The sequence below is a fragment of the Neovison vison genome, chromosome 13 (genome assembly GCF_020171115.1).
Source record: "Neovison vison isolate M4711 chromosome 13, ASM_NN_V1, whole genome shotgun sequence".
Classification (NCBI taxonomy): domain Eukaryota; kingdom Metazoa; phylum Chordata; class Mammalia; order Carnivora; family Mustelidae; genus Neogale; species Neogale vison.
Genome location: NC_058103.1, coordinates 13,625,929 through 13,645,420, shown reverse-complemented (window position 1 = coordinate 13,645,420; position 19,492 = coordinate 13,625,929). Strand labels below are relative to the sequence as shown.

At 50.1% G+C, this 19,492-nt stretch overlaps 1 protein-coding gene across 1 annotated transcript in view; it reads left to right on the top strand.

Annotated features, from left to right (window-relative positions):
• The window catches only part of DPF3 (double PHD fingers 3), a 258,611-nt gene that overhangs the window by 137,577 nt on the left and 101,542 nt on the right, over positions 1–19,492 (top strand). The window contains exons 4-5 of the mRNA XM_044230777.1: positions 10,761–10,888; positions 18,536–18,631. Coding sequence (XP_044086712.1) covers positions 10,761–10,888; positions 18,536–18,631 — 224 coding nt within the window. The remainder of the gene's footprint in view (positions 1–10,760; positions 10,889–18,535; positions 18,632–19,492) is intronic.

Below are 19,492 nucleotides of genomic sequence, written 5' to 3'. Positions count from 1 at the left end.
CGTTCACGGTGGTGTTCCCACACCAACACGACCTTTATAACAGATGTTCTTTCTGCTCCTGGAATGTACCTGAGGCCTTGTAAATCCCTTCTGCTCCAGGATACATGGGGAACAACCCGGCTCTTTGCCACCCTTGCCGAATTCCAAGGGTGGTGGAAGGGAAGGCAGCCAGGAATAATAGGGTTCTGGTTCTTTCTCTAGGTTTTTTTTTTTTTTCCTTTTTCTCCCCTTTGGCAGTCACTCAATGACTGGGGATGAATGACCCGGATGGTCACCACCCACCTCACATCGTTGGGGGAACATAAGCAGAAGGGCCGGACCCCTGAGGAGACGGTAGGCCAGGGTGCCTCAAAGCAGAGGGTGCCCCAGCAGATCAGCAAGCGAGTCATGGGGACCCTCCGAAGGGTGCCCATCCCCCAAGGGGCGGTCCAGGCAGAGAGGCTTGAGTTCTGCCTGCTTGGGCAGGGGTGGAGAGGCCTGTTTCGCTGGCCTAGGGTGCTGTCCCCGCCACACTGAACTGCCAGCACTCCACAGATGGGAGCAGGCTGTGGCCAACTTCCCCAGCTTTTGCAAATCCTGCATCTTAATTAGTTCCCTACTGCTTTTGTACATGGCCCACATTTTAATAGTCTCCAGGCTTCTTCCACCATTTGCTCTCTGATGTTCGGCGTGATTTCTCTTCTCCTCCAGACAGTCCCCTTGACTCCTCCAGCACCCTCCCAGTCCAGGAACAACTTAAGGGACGCCGATGTGCCAAGCGTGTAGCCTGAGATTGATGAGCCTGTCAGCGGGCTCCCTCTGCCCCTCGCCCTCCGCTTCCCCCGGGTGCTCCTCCCGGGTTGAGCCTGCAGGGGGGTGGGGGGGGATGTGTGAGAGTGGGCGAGGTGGGAGGCCAAGGAAGGGACCCATGGAGCCCCCAGCCAGGTGCGAGCCAGTGGACACCGTGAGCTTCTCCCGGCCTGCGGAGGAGTCTGGCTGTGTCCTTCTGAGGGGGAAGGACACTCCAGCTCCCACCCGCATCTGTCAGTGCTTATCTGGCTCGGCGCGGGGGGCTGCCTGAGCTTGGTACAGCTGGGAGAATGGATGCCTTCAAGTGCATCAGGGGGAAATGACCAGTCATTTATCTCCTTCCCGCAGTGTCACAGCCCGCAGCCATCCATCCTGGAAGCTTGCAACAGCGGCTTCTTCAGCTCTCGTTGGCCTCAGGAGCAGGAGAGCTGGGGAGAGGTGGGCAGCCCCCCGCTTCACGCTGCGACTGTTCGTGCTCCTTTTGCTTTCCTGGCAGTCTGGGGGACCGAGCTGGGGCTGTCTCAGGCCTGCTTGCAGCCTGCGGGGCTCCGGGGGCTGGGGCTGGCGGACGACACGGGTGGCAGCAGGGAGTGAGCGGGGCAGCGTGCCCAGCTGCTGCCGAATCTCCATGGTCACGTGGGCCGTCCCCCTACCCCCGGGTGACACCACGTTTAGAACACGGGTCTTCAGCCTGTGGAGCCGCCCTGTGACTCCCTGCCCATTCGCTGGTATCTTTCCCCACTGGGAGGTACAGTCCACACTTTAAGGGCAGGGACCCACCTGTTTCTTCATGTGTCTCCCCAGCACCCGGCAACAGGCTTGGCGCATAGCAAGGGGACAGTAAAGATTTATGAAAGGGATGGAGGAAAGGTGCCCGTGTTTGGTCTCAGCCTCGGAGAACGCGGTGTATCGGACCGCATGCCGGTTTCACAGGTGAGGGAGACTGAGCAGAGAGAAGCCCGGGGCAACTGACCCCTTGGGCTTCCTGTCCGGTTCCGAGCCTGGGCTGTGGGGCCTGTCCCAGCTTTGCCATCTTGCCTCTCTTCGACTTTAGGTCATAGGGGCCTTTCCTGTGCCTGACTGCTGTGCTCTGCAGGAGAAAGGGCACCAGAGGATCCCAAGGCCTGGGTTCAAGTCCAGACCCCTCCAGCCAGGGGCTGTGTGATTTGGGGCAGTTACATAACAACTCTGGCCTTGGTTCTTTGTCGGTGAAAGGCGGACCCTGGCAGCTGCTTTACTCACATTGTAGGGCTGTTCTGAGAGTCCCCAGGGAGGGTGGATCTGGAGGGTTTCCACGGTGACGGTGTCCCCATGCTGTGCTACTGGGTGGGCCGCGGGGGTCTCTGCTAACCCCGTGTCTGTCCCCTGCACAGGGACGTGCCCGTTGCTTGAAGAGTGTGTGCTGGCTGGCCTGGAATGGCACTGCATTCTGCCTTTGAGTCTTTTAAAAACCCCAAGTATGGGACCTTCTGCACTGAGGAAAAAAGACCTGGCACCTGGCTATGGGATCCGTCTCCACCAGGCCCACAGCTTAAAAAAGTCACCCCTTGTGTCCCAGAACTCTGGCATCCATTGCCCAGGGCACAGAGGTCAACTTGGAAGGCTTCCTTCCCACTCTACTGACACCTGTCACCCCATGGTGTGGTAGGCCAGGCCTGTCTGATTGGCATGGCAAGGCCGTGTTTGCCCATGGCCTTGGCTGGTCTCCCTTCTTCTGGAAAGCCCTTCCTCTGGGGACTTGCTCTAGTGTCCCTACCTCTACCCCTCAGTGCTGGGCACCCGGCCTCCGCACCTGCCCTCTGTCCTTGTTCACTGTGTGGGGATGCCTGTGCTCAGGGGCCAGGGGCCTGCTCCAGACCCCTACTGCCCTCTGGATGTTTCTGGAAACCAGGGTGTGCGTGCCATGAAGACAGGGCTCCGGTGGGTCGTGCGCAGCCCAGTCCTAAGCACCGGGCCCATCGGGGGGTTCCCACCCACATTGCAGTAACTCCTGATCGCTCTCCCCACTCTGCCTTTCCTCCTTCAGCTGTTTTCTTAGTGACCCTCTTAAAATACACTCTTTGCTCGAAACTTCCAGTGGCTTCTGATCACACTCACAGTGGCAGTCAACCTCCTCTCGGTGGCCTGCATGGCCCTTCCAAGGCCCCTGTAATAACTCTGGATTGGTCTCCAGGCAGATGGGCCCTGGCTTCAGGCCATTGTATCAATGTCTCCTTGGCCCAGCATGTCCTTTCTAAGATATCAGCGTGCCCCCTTCCCCTCTCCTCAGGTTTGTGTTTTCCTGGCCACATTTCAAAATGTAACCCACCCCCACTTCCCCCAATACTCCAGCATCCCCTTCTCTGCTCTGTTTTCCCCCAAAGCACTGATTATCATCTGTTGTGCTCTAGGTCTCACTCATTTGATTTTAGGTATTGTTCCCCCACCCCCAATAGCTTCCCTACTAGAATACAGTTTCTATGAGGGCAGGACTTTTCCTCTCTTGTTCACAGTGGTGTCTTCAGCATCTAGAATAGAACCTGGTGCATAGTAGGGGCTCAGTAATGGTTTGTCCAATGAATGAATAGGGCAAGGAAGGCATTTTCCATGCAGTTCTGCTGTGATTTCCAAATCTGCAGGACGGTGCCCACCCTGGACCTGAAGCAGGGCCAGCCTCTGGCCTTCGAGCTGGGTCTCGCCCGTGGCCCCCTCTGTCCCCAGTACAGCTCTGAGCTCAGCCTCTTCACGGCTGCTCTCCCTGGGCCCATGCCCCAGCTGGGGGAAGCTGGGCCCCACTGGTTCTGATGGTTGAGAAGATCCGAGGGTTAAGACCTTGCTGGGAAGTGCCACAACTTTGTGGAGGCAGAAGGGAGGGCGCTCACGTTGCTTGAACATCATACCCCTTGTGCAGACACTCTGTGTCCCTTGGCTCCGTTGGCCCCACAGCAACGCTGGGAAGTGGGGTGTGATCGCTTAGTTTTACATACAGAGAGCTTAAGGCCCAGTGTGTGGTGTTGGGAACTAGAGCCGAGCTTCCACTCCAGAACTCTTGCACTTTCTGGTTATCTCTACCCCTTGGACACAAGGGAGATGTCACTCCTGCATGAGTGGCCACCATTCCTCCCTTCCCCCACCGTCCTGCTAAGCTGCTTTGACCTGGTCTGCCAGCCAGCCCAGGGGTGAGCTTCCTTTGGCCGTGTGGGTGTTTTTCTGGGTCTCCAGGGTGGGGAGATGCGTATCTGTGGTGTTCACCCCTAGATGAGGGGGTGCACGAGGGCCCATCCTTGCATGCGGGCTGCGCTGTGAGTGGATAGGCACACCAGGAAATGGGGGGCAGAGGCCATAGGGGGAGACAGGCAGCCCTCCTACTGTGTGGCTATCCTGGGATTCTAAAACAGGTGGTAATAACGGGCCTGCAGGGTGCAGCCTGGGTGATGGGTCCTCAACGGGAGCCTCATCTATTTTGAGTCTTATGAATCACAAAATAGGGAATCAAGAAACAGGGTGCCAAGAAAACAGGGTGCCAAGAAAATGGCACCCCCTGAGGAAGGAGCAGATGGATTCCCGGGCCTACGACCATCTCAGGGAACCGGGGCTTCGGTCTGTTCCCCACCCGATCTCTTCCCCCCATTCTTTCTCCCCATGAGTCTGAGAGTCTGAAGGAGATAAATGAATTAATGACTCTTAAGCTCCTGGCTTCTTGGTGTAAGTTGGTGTATAAATCCAAGGAAATAGGATGAGCTTAACTCCTTACACTAATAAGCACTCGGAAGCGAAAACTGCACATTTGTATTTTTAAAGAAAAACTAGAGGCAGGTAAAACAACAACGACGACGACAAAAACCGAAAAAACAAAACAAAAAACAACCAAAAATCTGAGCACTCCTGATGTAGCAGGAGGATCGTCTGCCATTGTCTGTGGGGTCTCTCCCTCCCTTTTGCTCTGCTGCTCTGTTTCCAGGCCCCTGCGTCACAGAGAACCCGTGATGGATGGACGGATGGATGGGTCTTGTCGGGGTGTTTCACCACTATTTCCCTCGGGGCAGACTGTCTGTTGGCGGAGCACAGCCTCCCGAAAGATGGTATCTCTTGCAAACTCGACAGCTAACAGACAGCTCCTCTCTTTGTATATTTCCCCAAAGAAGAACTGTCTTAATCTGTTTTTTATATGGCATATTTTATTATAATCCATATATGACTTGCAGGTTCCCAGTCCTCCACCCTGAGCCAAAAAACGCATGAGGAGTCAGAGGCTCTGGGAGCCTGTGACATCCAGGCGTTTGCATTTTTAAATGGCCTGGGATTTAATTACTCACTATGCTCCCATGGTGCACTTTCGGGCTCATCTCGCCTGCATCCTGTTAATGAGCTCCAACAACCCAGCAGAAGCTCTGCTTTCAGTGTGTTGGGTGGCAGGCTTGGGGCACCTGTGTCAAAAGCCTGTGGCTTTGATTTCCACCCGAGAGGATGGCTGCCCTGTCCACGGCCCGAGAGAGAAGCCACGGCTCTCCTCTGACATTTTTTCTTCTTCTTTTTGCTTCGATTTGTGCATTTCTCTCTTTCCTTCTTTCTCTTCTTCTTTCTTTTTTAAAAGGCCTTCTGTGCTTCAATCCTTGTTTGTCTAAGAGGTTTTTTTCTTATTTGGAAACCGATTTGCTTCGGTTTGCACAGAAGCTGTCTCTGGTGTGATGGATCGTGCTGGAAGTCACCCAAGGAGTATCTCTGTTCCCAATTAGAAGTGGAGGTAGAGCTGCTTACAGGGGCCCAGGGAGGCGGCTGGCTTGGGTGACAGCTGCTGCCGCTCTGGAGAGAGTAACGATCCGTGGGTTTATATCCCTGTGTATAAAATCAGGCTAATTTAAAGATGAATTATGTGTGGGTTTTGGACCATTTTCTTTTAATGTTAAATGTCTGATGGCTCTTGTCAGGTGATGTGGTCCCCAAATTGGTGCGAGGGTCAAAATGAGTACACGTATAAAGAATGACTAAATCCTATGTCTAGATGGAATGTATTAGAATAAAACAATCAATGAAATCCCTAAGGGCTTGCTAGGGAGCGTGCCTAGGATGCACGTTGTGCAAGAGCTTGGACCTGTTACCTTGTTTTTCCCTTCACTCTGGGACCTCCTGTGGTCAGGGGCCAGGGAATGTACCCTCTGTTGGTTTGCTGGGAGGGCACTGGTTAGCCTGTCATTCTGACCTTGCAAGCCTTACCCAGAATGCTTTGAAACCAGGGTTTGCCAGTGGTCAGCTAGAACGCTGTCCTGGAAGAGTGCTCCTCCGGGGATGAAGAAGGCGACGTTAAGAACCATATCCTTCCATTTTGGGGGAAACAAAATAGTAGTCCCTGTTACTTTTAAGGGTAGAAACCTGCACCGATACGGCAGCCACTGGCCACAGGTGGCTGTGGAACCCTGGAAGTCTGGCTAAATCTGAATTGAGAGGCGCTGTCATTATAAAAATAAACACCAGATTTTGAAGACTCAATGCAAATCAAAGAATGCAAAATATTGAATTAATTTTTTTATATTCACTACATGTTGAAATGATAATGTTTTGGATAGGCTGGGTTAGAAAAAATATATTAAAATTAATTGCACCTGTTGCTCTTTCAAAATGTGGCTGCTGGAAAGCTTAAAATTATGTAAGTGGCTTGCATGATGTTTCTATTGGACTATGCTGCTGTACCATTAAAATTAGAATTATTCTAACTTCACACTAATAAGCGGTAGCATTTATAGGGCACAAGGACAATGCCAGGCTCTTCACGTATTCAATCTAATTTCGAATTATGAGTTTTGAAGAGAAGAACCAAAACCCAAACAGAAATTGATATACTTCATTTTCCGCTGTGTTTCCATGCTTCTGTGCTGGTTTTTTGTGGGTCATCCAGTTTCTTTATGCAGTGTATTTATTACCTTGTTTCATTTTCCCATCAATATTATGAAATATTGTGGCCATCCTCAGTTAATATGTAAGGAAACAGAGACTCAGGGGTCTGAAGAACTAGCCTTTTGGCTAATGGTCCTTTGACTAATACATTGCCAGACTAGAGCTTGACTCCAGGGCCATCTGGAAACAGCACTTCTATGAACCCATCAGATATTTTGGTAATGAGGCAAGGATAATGCCACGGAGTTCCTCTCTGACCCTGGGAAGGGCTCCTTATCATTCTGTGCTACACTTTCCTCCCAGAGGGGTTGGACTCTAGATGCTCCTGGAAGTCCCTGGAAGTCCCTCCTGGCCCTTTACCTATAGAGAGCCCATCTCGCTGTTCCTAATTTGGTTCTTTTGTCTCTCTTGGTGCTTCAACTGTGCCCATCTGGTAAATGACCAGAGGACCCAGAGAGTGGAATGCATTGTGGGAAAACAGGATGGAGGAATATGGAGCAGGGGAGGAAGATGGAGTTGGAGGAGGAGGAGGAAGTTCACAGTGGATGGAGAGTTCCGTGGGGGGCGGTCAGTACTGTTGCAGAAGGGGTGAACCCCACATGGGATGTTCGTATATAGCAGAGCCCAGAACCATGACACAGACCTGCCTCAGCCTCAGTAAAGGGCTGTCTTTTATCTTGAAATATGAAGTCTATGGAGAGAGTTTGGGGTGCAGTGGAAAATGCACAAACATTTTGGAAAGGACTTTTTGAGGAAGAACCAAAGAGAGACAAAGCAATGTCTGTACGAGCTAGAGAGTATGTGAACGGCTTGGCGGGGCAGTTTGGGGACAAGGCTGGGCTTTGCCCCCAAACAGCTGTGTGATATTAAACAAATTCCATACCTCCCTAAGCTGCAGCGTCCTCATCTGTGAAACGGGATAGTAACTGCTCACCTCTTGGGTCACGGTGGGGATTAAGCAACACACAGCTAGGGACAGCTACCGTATATTGAACGGTTCATGTGTGCGGAGCCATCCTCGTGGACACAACCGTATCAGTGCCCTCTGGGGCTCAGCCTGGGCCTGCAAACTGCTGATAAGGATGCATCAAGTGGGGCTCCCATCCTGATCTTAACGGCATCTAGGAAAGACCACTGGGCTGCGTTCTTGTTCCGCTGTGTGACTTTCTGTGAATTACGCAACATCTCTGAGCCTCGGATCCCTCATTTATAAAATGAGGTGATTAAAGCAGATGATCTGTGAGGCTTTTTTTCAGCTCTCAAATGCTGGGCGATTCTGGAAATGGGATTTATTTAGTGTTGAGAGGCTACGGGGAATACTAAGATACGAACTTCAAATATATGTATATGTGATTACCATAAGTTAAGAGGACAGTGACCAGCTGTTCTCTTCTGACTGAGGGCAGGACACAAGGCAACATGCTTTAATTGTTTTATGAGAAATGTTTGGAAGCCTTTTTTTTTTTTGACTTGGGAGAAAGAGTGATGTCATCAGAGCAGGCTCTGGGGTCGCACGCTCTGAACTCGTTAAGGCCGACAGTGCACTATTTTCCTGACACTCAACTTCAGTGTAACTGACTTCAGTTACTGACTTCAGACCCATCACCTGGGTCTTCCCTGACCCCCTGATCTAGAGCAAGCCGCCCACTGTATTCTCCCTTCACATCGCACTCTGTTGTTTTCCTTCGCTGCCTGTAGGACAATTTGTCATTCCGTATTAATTTTGTATGCAGTGTTTAGTATCTGTCTCTTTGGACTGTAAACCCCCTAAAGGCCAGGACTGTCTTTATCTGGTACACCTCCTGGGTACCCAGGGGAAGCACCGTGGTTCTTTGTGGAATGAATATGTGTGTGGATGAGTTCCGGGGCTGGTTGATTTGGTGGTAGTTTTTCTTTTCTTTTCTTTTTTAAAAAATTTTATTTATTTATTTGACAGACAGAGATCACAAGTAGGCAGACAGGCAGGCAGAGAGAGAGGAAGGGAAGCAGGCTCCCAGCTGAGCAGAGAGCCTGATGCGGGGCTCGATCCCAGGATCTTGAGACCATGACCTGAGCCAAAGGCAGAGGCTTAACCCACTGAGCTACCCAGGCACCCCTGGTGGTAGTATTTCTTGATGGAAATGGATGGAGGGGGATCCTGGGTTTGCCGAAGACCTTGTCTCTCGAGGGACTTTAGATACTGTTTCTCCTTCCCACTGGCTTTTTCTGGGGGCCGGTCACTTGTAGGTATGGATTTCTTCAGTTTTAATGAGATGTCCTAGTGTCCCTTTCGTGTGGACTGGCCAGCCTGCCTCTGGTTCTGGACAGATGGAAGGGGTAGACAGAGTTGCATTTGAGTCGCAATGAAGCCCAGCAGAGCAGGGTTTGATTTTGCTGGTTATTTCCATTTCTGCCCTGTCCCCCTGCCCCCACCCCACCCACTCTTCATCCTGGGGCCCTGAGCTGGGCCCCAGGAAGCTGACCTTGGTGTGCTGTGTCAATGAGACTGCCTTGCCCCCTGGTGTCTAGTTGAGGTTGGCCAATCAGAAGGCAGAGCAGGAAGACAAGTGTGGAAAGAAAGAGCTTGGGCCATGCGCCTCTTTACCTTGGTTCTCTCTTTCATGAGCTCACTGAGGCTGCAAGCCACAGATCCCTCCGGGTTCTTGCAAATGCTCTCCCCATGTCCCCTCTGTCTCCCTCTGTCTAGGAAGAGCGGTGGTAATGGCGCCCCATTGCCAACTCCCGGGGGTACTTCACCTTTCCGTGTAGTTCCCTCACTCTTGTGCACAACACTGTGAATAGCCCTACACCCCACTCTCAACTCCGCCATTCCCTCCGCCATTCCCAGGGACCATTCCCTTCCCGGGGCTGCTTTCTAGGGCACCAATCCCTCATATTCTTGTCTTTATCTTACCTGATAACAGGACAGAGGCCACACATCTAATTGCCAAGGGGGTATGAGGTACAAGATCAGAGAAGAGATCAGAGGAATGTTTCTTAGCAAATCAAAACAGGATCCCCTGTACCTGAGGCTTCTGCTTTTACTGTAACAAAAGCAAAAATAATATCCCTGGGGCGCCTGGGTGGCTCAATCCTTAAGCATCTGCCTTCGGCTCAGGTCATGATCCCTGGGTCTTGGGATGGAGCCCCACATCTGGCTCTCTGCTCTGCGGGAAGCCTGCTTCTCCCTCTCTCACTCCTCCTGCTTGTGCGCCCTCTCTTGCTGTGTCTCTCTCTGTCAAATAAATAAATGAAATAAAAAAAAAAAAGAAAATCTCCTTTTGGGTTAAGAGCTTGGGGGGTATCTTGAGAAAGGAGTTCAGCTTCTTTCTCTGGTCTCTTTCAGACAGGGCTGACTCTGGCTACCAGAACTTAGCTGGCCCCATGACCTCAGGCCCCATGACCTCAAGCCCCAGGTAGCCGACCAGACTCTGACCTTTCCAGAAAAGGTGCCCTGCTGTGCAGGCGCTGCAGCTCCCAGCCACGGAGCTGGGGTCTGCTAGACATCTGTGCTCCCTATTCTCTTCCCTTGGCTTTGGTGGTCTTTGTATCCCTCGAGGGAAACAGCCTCTCTGAGGTCGAAATAGTTTTTCATGGAGCAACCTGGAGCCGGGCACCCAGCATGGCTGAGGGGAGTTCACGGAGTTGCCAGACGAGACCTGGGGTAGAGGGAGAGAACACTAAGATTTGAGGCTAACGTTGGTGTATTGCTGTAGAATTTTCAAAATACTTTCACGTAAGGGGCATGTTTATGCCCCACAAAAGGCCCTGTGGGGGTACTGGCCATTGTTGTCCTCACTTTGTGGATGCAGAAACGGGCTCCGGGATCGTTGAGTGGCCTGTTCACCGCCACTGTCCGTCTGGTGCCCTTCGCTCTCCTCTGCTCTGAGGCTACGGACAGGGTTGCCATTTGTCTCTGGGGCTGGAAACAGGAGACGGGGAAGCCAGACCCAGCTCCGGGGCTCCTGTTCCACCCAGAGGTGAGGGCACAGGCTGCCTCTAGCCCTACCCAGAGCGCCAGTTCCTGCGTGCTCTCCAGGGCCAGCCCCTGTCCCTCCTGGTCCTCCTGTCCCCCCTTGCTTCTAACCGCCTGACCCTGCTTCTCTGTCCTTACTTTGCAGAAGTGGAGCTGCCCCTGAAGAAGGATGGCTTCACCTCGGAAAGCACCACCCTGGAAGCCTTGCTGCGGGGTGAGGGTGTGGAGAAGAAGGTGGATGCCAGGGAGGAGGAAAGCATGCAGGAAATACAGGTATTTCTGCGCCTGCCTGTGGAGGGTGTGTCTAGAGCGCGGGCGCCGGGCTTCCCGGAGGGCCCGGGCTGGAGGTGGCTCTTGCTCCCAGACTGCCCGGTGCACGGCTGCGGGCAGACTCATCCTGCCTTCCTCCCGTAATCCGGTCTGCAGAACAAGTCTTCACCCCTCTCTTGGTGTCCCCATGTGGCTGTTCAGAATATATCTTTCCAGCCTGCTGTATGCCAGGGGCTGGGCTAGGTCTCGGGGACACGATGGTGAGCAAAACAGACAAGAGTCCTCACCCCGTGGAGCGGGCAGGCCAGAATTCAGGCTTGAAACCTCGGGGTCGTCTACACCAGTTTGTCCCCAGGAGTCCCTGCCTTCCTGAGACCCGGTCCTCACACCCTGTCCTCAGCTCTAGTTCTCAGCACGGCCCTCTCCTCCTTCAAGGCCAGTGTAGCGTCATGCTCCAGGCGGGGCTGGTGGATCCTGTCCCTGCTGATTTCCCGCCCACTCTTCCCAGTCCTGTGGAGGCTCTCACTCCCCAAGATCGCCGTGGCGCACTCTGACCAGTTCTCATTCCTTTGTCTTCAGTCTCTGTTGTCGAATTCGATGGTTGGCATGGAGTATTATAGTAATATTAATTAATATAAATATTAAACAATAGTAATAATTAAATAGAATTCAATTATTAAAATAAAGTTACATTGATATTAAATGTATATTTCATGATACTTTATATTTTGTGTGATACTTACCGCATATTACATATTTATTAATTGCATATCCAATGTAGTGTTTAGTATTTGCATATTCATTTACTGACGTTACAATTAAAGTAATAGCAGTTACACGTCTGGTTTGCCTCTTGAGTGCCACCGGTCAGTGAGTTCCAAGGACTCGGGGACCATGCGGTCGCGCTCACCATCATCCCCTTGGGGCCTTGCCCGCTCCCACAGAGCCGAGTCTCAACAAAGATGCAAAGGTGCAGCCGAGAACTGGCTCCTCCCCTGCCATCCCAGATGGGCCATCGGTCCTGTCCCTGTCACAGCACGGCCTCTGTGGGTTGCCTCTGCTCCTCAGAGCTACGGCCCTCCTGAAGGTCCTTAATTGCTATGACCTCCACGTGCCTAATGCACCTCGGAGTCATCTGCTGCCCCCGTCTTTCCGTCGCTCCCAGCGTCTGGTGCATCAGAATCCAGCCCGCTGTGCCCGCAACCAGAGCACAGGCTTCTCTCACCGTGTGCCCCCATGACTGCCCCGGTACCTGGTTGCTGTCATCGCCTGTCTGAACGGCTGCAACAACTTTCTAAGCGGTGCCCCTGCTGATGGCTGAGAGGGAGCCCTTTAAACCGAAGTGGGATCCTGTTTTTCCTGTGCTCCAAACCAGACACAGGCTCCTGTTCTCCCCGAATAGAAGTCAAGGCCCTCTTACCTCTCCGACTCGGTTTCTGGGCCTTTCCCTTGCTCATTTCTGTTGCCGGCACCCTGACCTCATGTTGTTCCTTCTAGAACACACCAGGCACTCGGTTGCCTCAGGGTTCTGCTCGGCCTGTCTCCTCTGCCTGCAGGTTCCTCAGCCCAGGCATCAGCTGGGGCCTCACCTTCACCTTCTTCAATCTGTGTCTCTTCCTCTCTGTGAAGCTGACCCTTACCCTGTGGGTACTACCGCATCCTGTGCCCTCCCCGCCCTCCAGATCTCCCGATCCCCTAACTCTGCTTTCCTTTGCTTTTTCTTTTTCCCCATAGCTTTGATCACTATCTACCATACTTTGTAATTTGCTGATTTATAATGTTATTGGGTATTTTCTGTTTTCTTCCAATGGCATGTAAACTCAAGGGTGGGATGATTGTCTTTTTCACTATATACCTGAAATAGACAAACAGTGCCTAGTGCTTAGTAGGTGCACAGTAAGTATCTGTTGGGGGATGTACAAGTGAACAGATTCCTGACAGTCGCCCCAGGGGGCAATCTGTCCCTTCGCGGACATGAACTACTTTGCTAGCTGATCTTTCATCCTGAAAGAAAGCTCTGCTTGTGCCCATCCCTTGTATAAAAAACTTAGCTGAAATGCTTGTGTCTTACTGGGTAAATCCAAAATGGTGAGTGTGATCTTCTTGGGCCTCCTCTCTCTGCTCCTAAGCTAGTTTTCAGGCTTATTTTCTTCCACTTCTGTGCTCCCCTGTTCTGCATTCTTCCTTCTCTCCTCTGTTCCTGTGGTCATATCGTGTCCTTTACTTGGGGAATCTTTTCTTCTACTCTACATGTATAAATACACCCAACGGTCAGGCTCAGCCCCAATGCCACCTCTCTTGATGGTCCCACAGCCAGAGGGATTCTTCTTGTCACTGGCATTTAGGATGACTCATTTTCTTCTTTGTTTTCCCTATTCACATTTCTCCCACCTTTCCCCAGTTTTCGGACTTCTCAGGTCTTTGAAATTAAGGCATATCATATCTGTGTTGTGTAGTTAGTATAATTTCACTGAATCAGTGGATCGGACAGAACCATTGCCCAGAAACCCTGACACTCTAGTGACAGATAGCCTCTTATGCTTTCAAGCTGGTAGGTTCAAGGTCCTCTCAGGCAGTGTTGGGCTAATCTATGGGACATAGCTATGGAATCATCACCATTGCCATCCTCCCTGATGTGAAAAGATGAGGAGAGCATGGGCAGAGCATGGGTCTACCTTCTACCATGCTAGAAGTGGAAATCAGGACCATAAGCCAAATGAGTTTATGTGTTCTCATCAACTTTGGTTATAAAAATAAAGTACGTATGTAGTAAATGGATTATATTTGTTCATTTGTTCATATTTTTCATTCATTCATTCAACCAAAGTTTATCGAGTGTCTCCTCTGAGAAGGTACTGTGCTAGGTTCTGCGGGGACAGAGAAACCAAGAGAGAGCAGTCCCTACTGTTCATATTTATATTCTAGTAATGACAGACAGACAGACAGAAGACAAGTACACAAACGAAATAATTGCATTTCACGATAAATGACCATAAAAAGAACAGAGTGTGAAGATTCAGTATAAGAGAAGGAACAGATTCTAGGTAGTATCCTAAGTGAGATAAGGGATTTAACCTCATCCTAAAGGATGAGAAGGAGCGGGCAAAGTAAGAATATGGGGAGGAGATTTCTGGGCAGAGGAACAGTATGCTTGAAGGCCTTGAGATAGGTCTGAGTTTATAGTTTTGAAAGAACAGACGGAAGATGCAGAACTCATACAACTCAATAACAAAAACCCAAACAATTCAATCACAAAATGGGCAGAGGACCTGAACAGACATTTTTTTTTCCAAAGAAGACATGCAGATGGTCAACAGGCACATGAAAAGATGCTCAACATCATTCCTCATCAAGGAGAAGCAAATCAAACCATAGTGAAATCAGCCCACACCTGTCAGGATGGCTATTATCAAAAGACAAAAGACAACAAGTGTTGATGAGCATGTGGAGGAAAGGAAACCCTGATGCACTGGTTGTAGGAATGTAAATTGGTGTAGCAACTATGGAAAAATATGGAAAAGTACGATGGTATAGAACCACCATATGACCCACAACTCCACTTTCAGGTATGTATCTGAAGAAAATGGAAACACTAGTTCAAAAAGATGCATGCACCCTTATGTTTGCTACAGCATTATTTACAGTAGCTAAGACATGGAAATGATCTAAACGTCCGCTGATGGATGGATAAAGAAGATATGGTATGTAGACGCAACAGAATACTACTTAGCCATCAAAAAGAATGAAGTCTTACCATTTGTGACAACATGGGTGGCTGTAAAGACATGATATTAAGTGAAATAAATCAGAGAAAGACTACCACATGACTTCACTTATTTATAGAATCTAAAAAACAAAACCAAACCCAGACTTACAGATATAGAGAACAGATTGGTCATTGTCAGAGAGGAGGGGGATTGGGAGGGTATGAAGTGGGTGAAGGGGATTATGCAGAATGTAGTCAGTAACATTATACTAATTTTGTAGGGTGACAGATGGCAACTAGCCTCACTGTAGTGACCATTTCGCAGTGCCTACAAATGTCAAATCACTGTGTTGTTCACCTGAAACTGATGCAATATTGCATGTCTATTACACCTCGATAGATAAAAAGAAAAAGAAAAAAAGGAAAAAAAGGAAAGAAGGTTCATGTGGCCAGAGCAGAGTGCTGGGGTGCCAGGGAGAGAAGGGCCTAGGATGGAGTGGGAGGGTTGGGCTGTGTCCGATGACTCTGGCCTCTCAGGACATGGAGGAGGCTCTTGATTTCATGGAAATGAAGAAGGAAGCCATTTTATTTATTTATTCATTTATCTATCTATTTATTTATTATGTTAAAAAATATTTTATTTTATTATTTATTTGACAGAGAGAGAGATCACAAATAGGCAGAGAGGCAGGCAGAGAGAGAGGGGGAAGCAGGGTTCCTGCTGAGCAGAGAGCCTGATGTGGGGCTTGATCCCAGGACCCTGAGATCATGATCTGAGTCAAAGGCAGAGGCGTTAACCCACTGAGCCACCCAGACACCCCTGAAGGAAGCCATTTTAATGAGGGCAGCGAAAAGAGACTGGATGCAGGGCTGTGGAAGAAGGAGGGAAATCAGTTAGGAGGTTTTTGCGCATTCCAGGCTACAGATAATGGAGTCTTTTAACGGCATTCCTTCATCTTTTTTAACACAACCACAAACAATTGTTATCATCACTGTAAAGACTGTTTAGAGTAACAGGGAGAAAAGTTATTTTAAAATGTGTTTATTTTCCAGATAATGTCCTTGGACAGGGAATGCAAATGTGTTAATGGGGGTTCAGCTGCATCTTAGTTGGACCTCTGCCCTTGACTCCTCTGCACAGGATGCCCCCTCTGCTTCCTGAGCCCTGAAGGCATGCTTTGTTTGTTAGGAACTCCTGGCTCCTCCCTGGTTATGTAGAGAGGCTTTTGGGTGTCAGGGCCACACCATCGCAGGAAATGCAAACACACTGGAATGGCCTCTGTCACTTCAGAGGTCTGGGGAACAGACTAGGGGTTCTCAAGATGCAGGGAGACCAACAGGAAAGGGAGGGAGAAGTCCATTTACTTCTGGACATTGAGGCCTTGTGGTGGGCAGTGCTGGTGACTAGCTAAGTCACCTTCACCAGGTTTCACTTCCAACCTGGGGTTCAGGTTGCAGGTCAAAAATATCTGCATGACAAAAAATGAGGGTGGAGTCAGGTTGTACGGCATGCCAGAGGCCATGACCTTTAAATTCGAGGTCCTTGGAACTCACCATGATTAAATGACTTCAAGACCCAGAAGTTGGCAAGACAGCTGTTTGAACAGCCACAACAGTCATAACAACAACACCTCATATTTATACCACATCTTTTCACCGAAGTTTGCCGAGTGTTCGACTTGTCATCCTCTTGCCTTCCACTTGTGTTCCCACCTATGGTTCAGAAAGCCAAGATGCAGACAGCCTAGGAGGCCTGATGGGAACTTGGACCAACCTTTCCTCGCTGTGGGCCAGAGGCAGTGTCTCATAGACAGCACTACTTCTGTTAGATGGCTGCGGTGGGCCCAGAGACCCCTCGTGCTGTCAGCTGATGGCTTCCCAAGTAAGCCTAGTAGAGAAGCCGGAGGAATATTTACAAGACCTGTTTTGAGCTCTGTGTGAGTATTTGTAATCAGCAGTGCCCTGACACCTGTGACTGGGAGAGAACTCTGATGAGAAGGCCGTGGAAGAAGGTCTCTGGAAACTCACCCTTGGGCTTCCTACTTGGAGGACAGCCTGGAGGCATTGTCTGGGAGGAACAGTGCTGGAACAGTGATGATGATTCCATGTGTCAGTAAAGTGTGTGCTGCCTCTAAGCCTTTTCATAGTTTGTGTCATTGTCATGCCATCACAGGGATGGATGCTGATGCTGTTATCCTGTATAGTATGGTGCCTGCCCTCCTTTCTAGATTCTTCTCATGCCAATCTCTCCTGAATCACTGAGCTCTGGTCACCCTGGCCTCTTTCTGCAACATGGACAAGCCATGTTCCTTTTCCTTCCTTCTGCCTGGAACACTTTTCCTTTCTCCCTGCCCTTGGTCTCCATTCCCAAGGCTAGTCTCTGCTCATCCTATATATCTTAACTCACTTAGGTCACTTCCTCAGGTAAGCCTTTCCAGACCCTCAAATTAGGCAAAATTCCCTCTAATAGCCTCACTTAGCAGCTTGTACTTGCCTGTCATTGTGTTTATGGCAGTTGTAACTATATGCTGTGGATGTTGTTTAAATCTGTCCTCACTTCACTATACTGTAGAATCCTTTTAGGCCACCGACTATAGTTATTCTGTGGCTTGTCTAGCACGGTGCCCACCATATAGTCAGCACTAAACAAGGGTTTGTTGATCAAATGAATAAATGAATTTCTATTTTATAATTGGGGAAACTGAGGCATGAAGAGGCGATGACTCACCCAAGGTTGCACAGTGAATCCATACAGAGGTTTCTACGGCTCATGACATGGAGTCCAGTGAGCTCCGTGCCCCTTCTCCTTATCCCACTTTATCCCACTTTCAGTCTGGGGAGCTGGGTCCTCTGCCACTATTTTTCATTCTGCCCTTAAACCTAAAGACACACAGCTTACCTGCCCTCCCCTCCCTACAAAGGGAGTGAAGTGTTCAGGTTCCTACAGGAAGGGTCTACATAATATACCTTCAATCTTTAGACACATGGCTGAGAAACGACCAGGAGACTCTGAGCTGATGAACCTGACTTGGCTTTGGCCATGGCTTCGCTGTATGACCTTGGGCAATTGAAACTGTTTTTAGCCTCAGTTTATTCACCTGTAAAATGGAAATTGGATTCTCTGCTGCTGTGTGAACCACAGATCTGTTGGAGAGAGATAATTAAATTCATGAACTTTAAGCTTCATTATAAGTAATGTGCTGTAATGAAAATCCATTTTTCTTAAAAAAAAAAACGATGGATGAATAAGAACAACACATTAATGTCAAATTCTGGTCAGATGAACAGGAAATTGCTTGTTTTCATCAAATAGGGCAGGGTCCCAGAATGGCAGAGAAAGGAGGAATGTATTTTCATATTTAGGAACAAAAGGAATGTTACATTAAAAAAGTAAGTTTTGGGGGCGCCTGGGTGGCTCAGTGGGTTAAAGCCTCTGCCTTCGGCTCAGGTCGTGATCCCAGGGTCCTGGGATCAAGCCCCGCATCGAGCTATCTGCTCAGCGGAGAGCCTGCTTCCCTTCCTCTCTCTCTGCCTGCCTCTCTGCCTACTTGTGATCTCTGTCTGTCAAATAAATAAATAAAATCTTTAAAAAAAAAAAAAAAGTAAGTTTTGAAAAACATCTTGGGTTCACGTAGAAAAGTGCCCCTACTAGAGTATACTCTTTTTAGAAAATGCTTTTTGGGTAAAAAGAGTTGAAAAAAGTCAGTGTTCTGGGAGGACCAGGCTGGAAGGGGCCCAGGGGTTTGAGACACTTGTTATGGCCAAGAGCTCGGACTCTGGGCGGCCTTTTGGAGGCCCTGCTTCCCCAGCAATGGGAGTATCTTCACCTTGTTAGAGCACAGCAACAAAACAGACCTCCTGCCCCTGCCTCAAATTACCCTCTGATGGCTTCCTCCTTTGCATTTTATTTCTCAACCCCTCTGCTCATTTTCTTGTCATTTCAGAGGGTTTTGGAAAATGACGAAAATGTAGAAGAAGGAAACGAAGAAGAAGATTTAGAAGAGGATATCCCCAAGCGCAAGAACAGGACCAGAGGACGGGTAAGCTGGGGACACCGTGAGGGAGGGAAGAGTTAAGGGAGGCGGAGGCCCGGAGAACAATTGGTCCCCAGACCCAAAGTCCCATTGCATTTCCTCTCATATCCATGGTCTCCCTTGAAGAAGACACAGAGAGCAGGAACTCCAGAAGAGCTCTGACCCCAGGGGATAGCCTGTAAGAGTTTAGCGCTGGCCAGAGGGAGAAGAGGAGAGAGAGGGTGTCCTGAGGGGACAGTGAGGGTCCTGGGAGGGTTGGGGTGGGGGTCCGGGGAGGGTGGAGGAAGGGGAGAATGTGACTGCTGTACCCATGACTTGGTCTTAAAAGAAGGCTGCATTTTCCTGTCCCTGGGGCTGCCCCAGAATCACCTGCTTTGGGGTGTTCTTCACTAGGTGGAGAGTAGAATCACTCTGGGAGAGCGTGGCGGCCACAGCTAATGGTTTCCAAGTGGGAGGGGGATGGGCTTTTGGTGTGGGGCCCCGGATGTGGCAAGAGGCGGCCAGAAGCCTGGGGCGTGGCCGAGGGGAAATCCCTGGTGGAAGGTATACAACTTATGGGAGCGGTGCTTGAGGGGAGGGACCCAAGGCTGAGCGGTGGTGCTCTCAGGCTTGCGAGTTGCTCCTCCAGGGTCCTCCAGGGTCCTCGTGTTCAAGCCCAAGGGGCTTTTGGTGGTCACCCTCAGGGGTCTGCAAGGGCATTTGACAATGAATAATAATGAGGTGGAGACAGACCTCCAGGGTAAACTTGCTTGCTGTCTAGAGAATTAGGATTAGGCATTCTAGCCCCTTTAGGCTGTAGGCAGGACCTCTTACCCATGGGTGCCCTTTGGGTTGGGGTCCAAGGCTATTCACGGTCTGCCTCCCAAT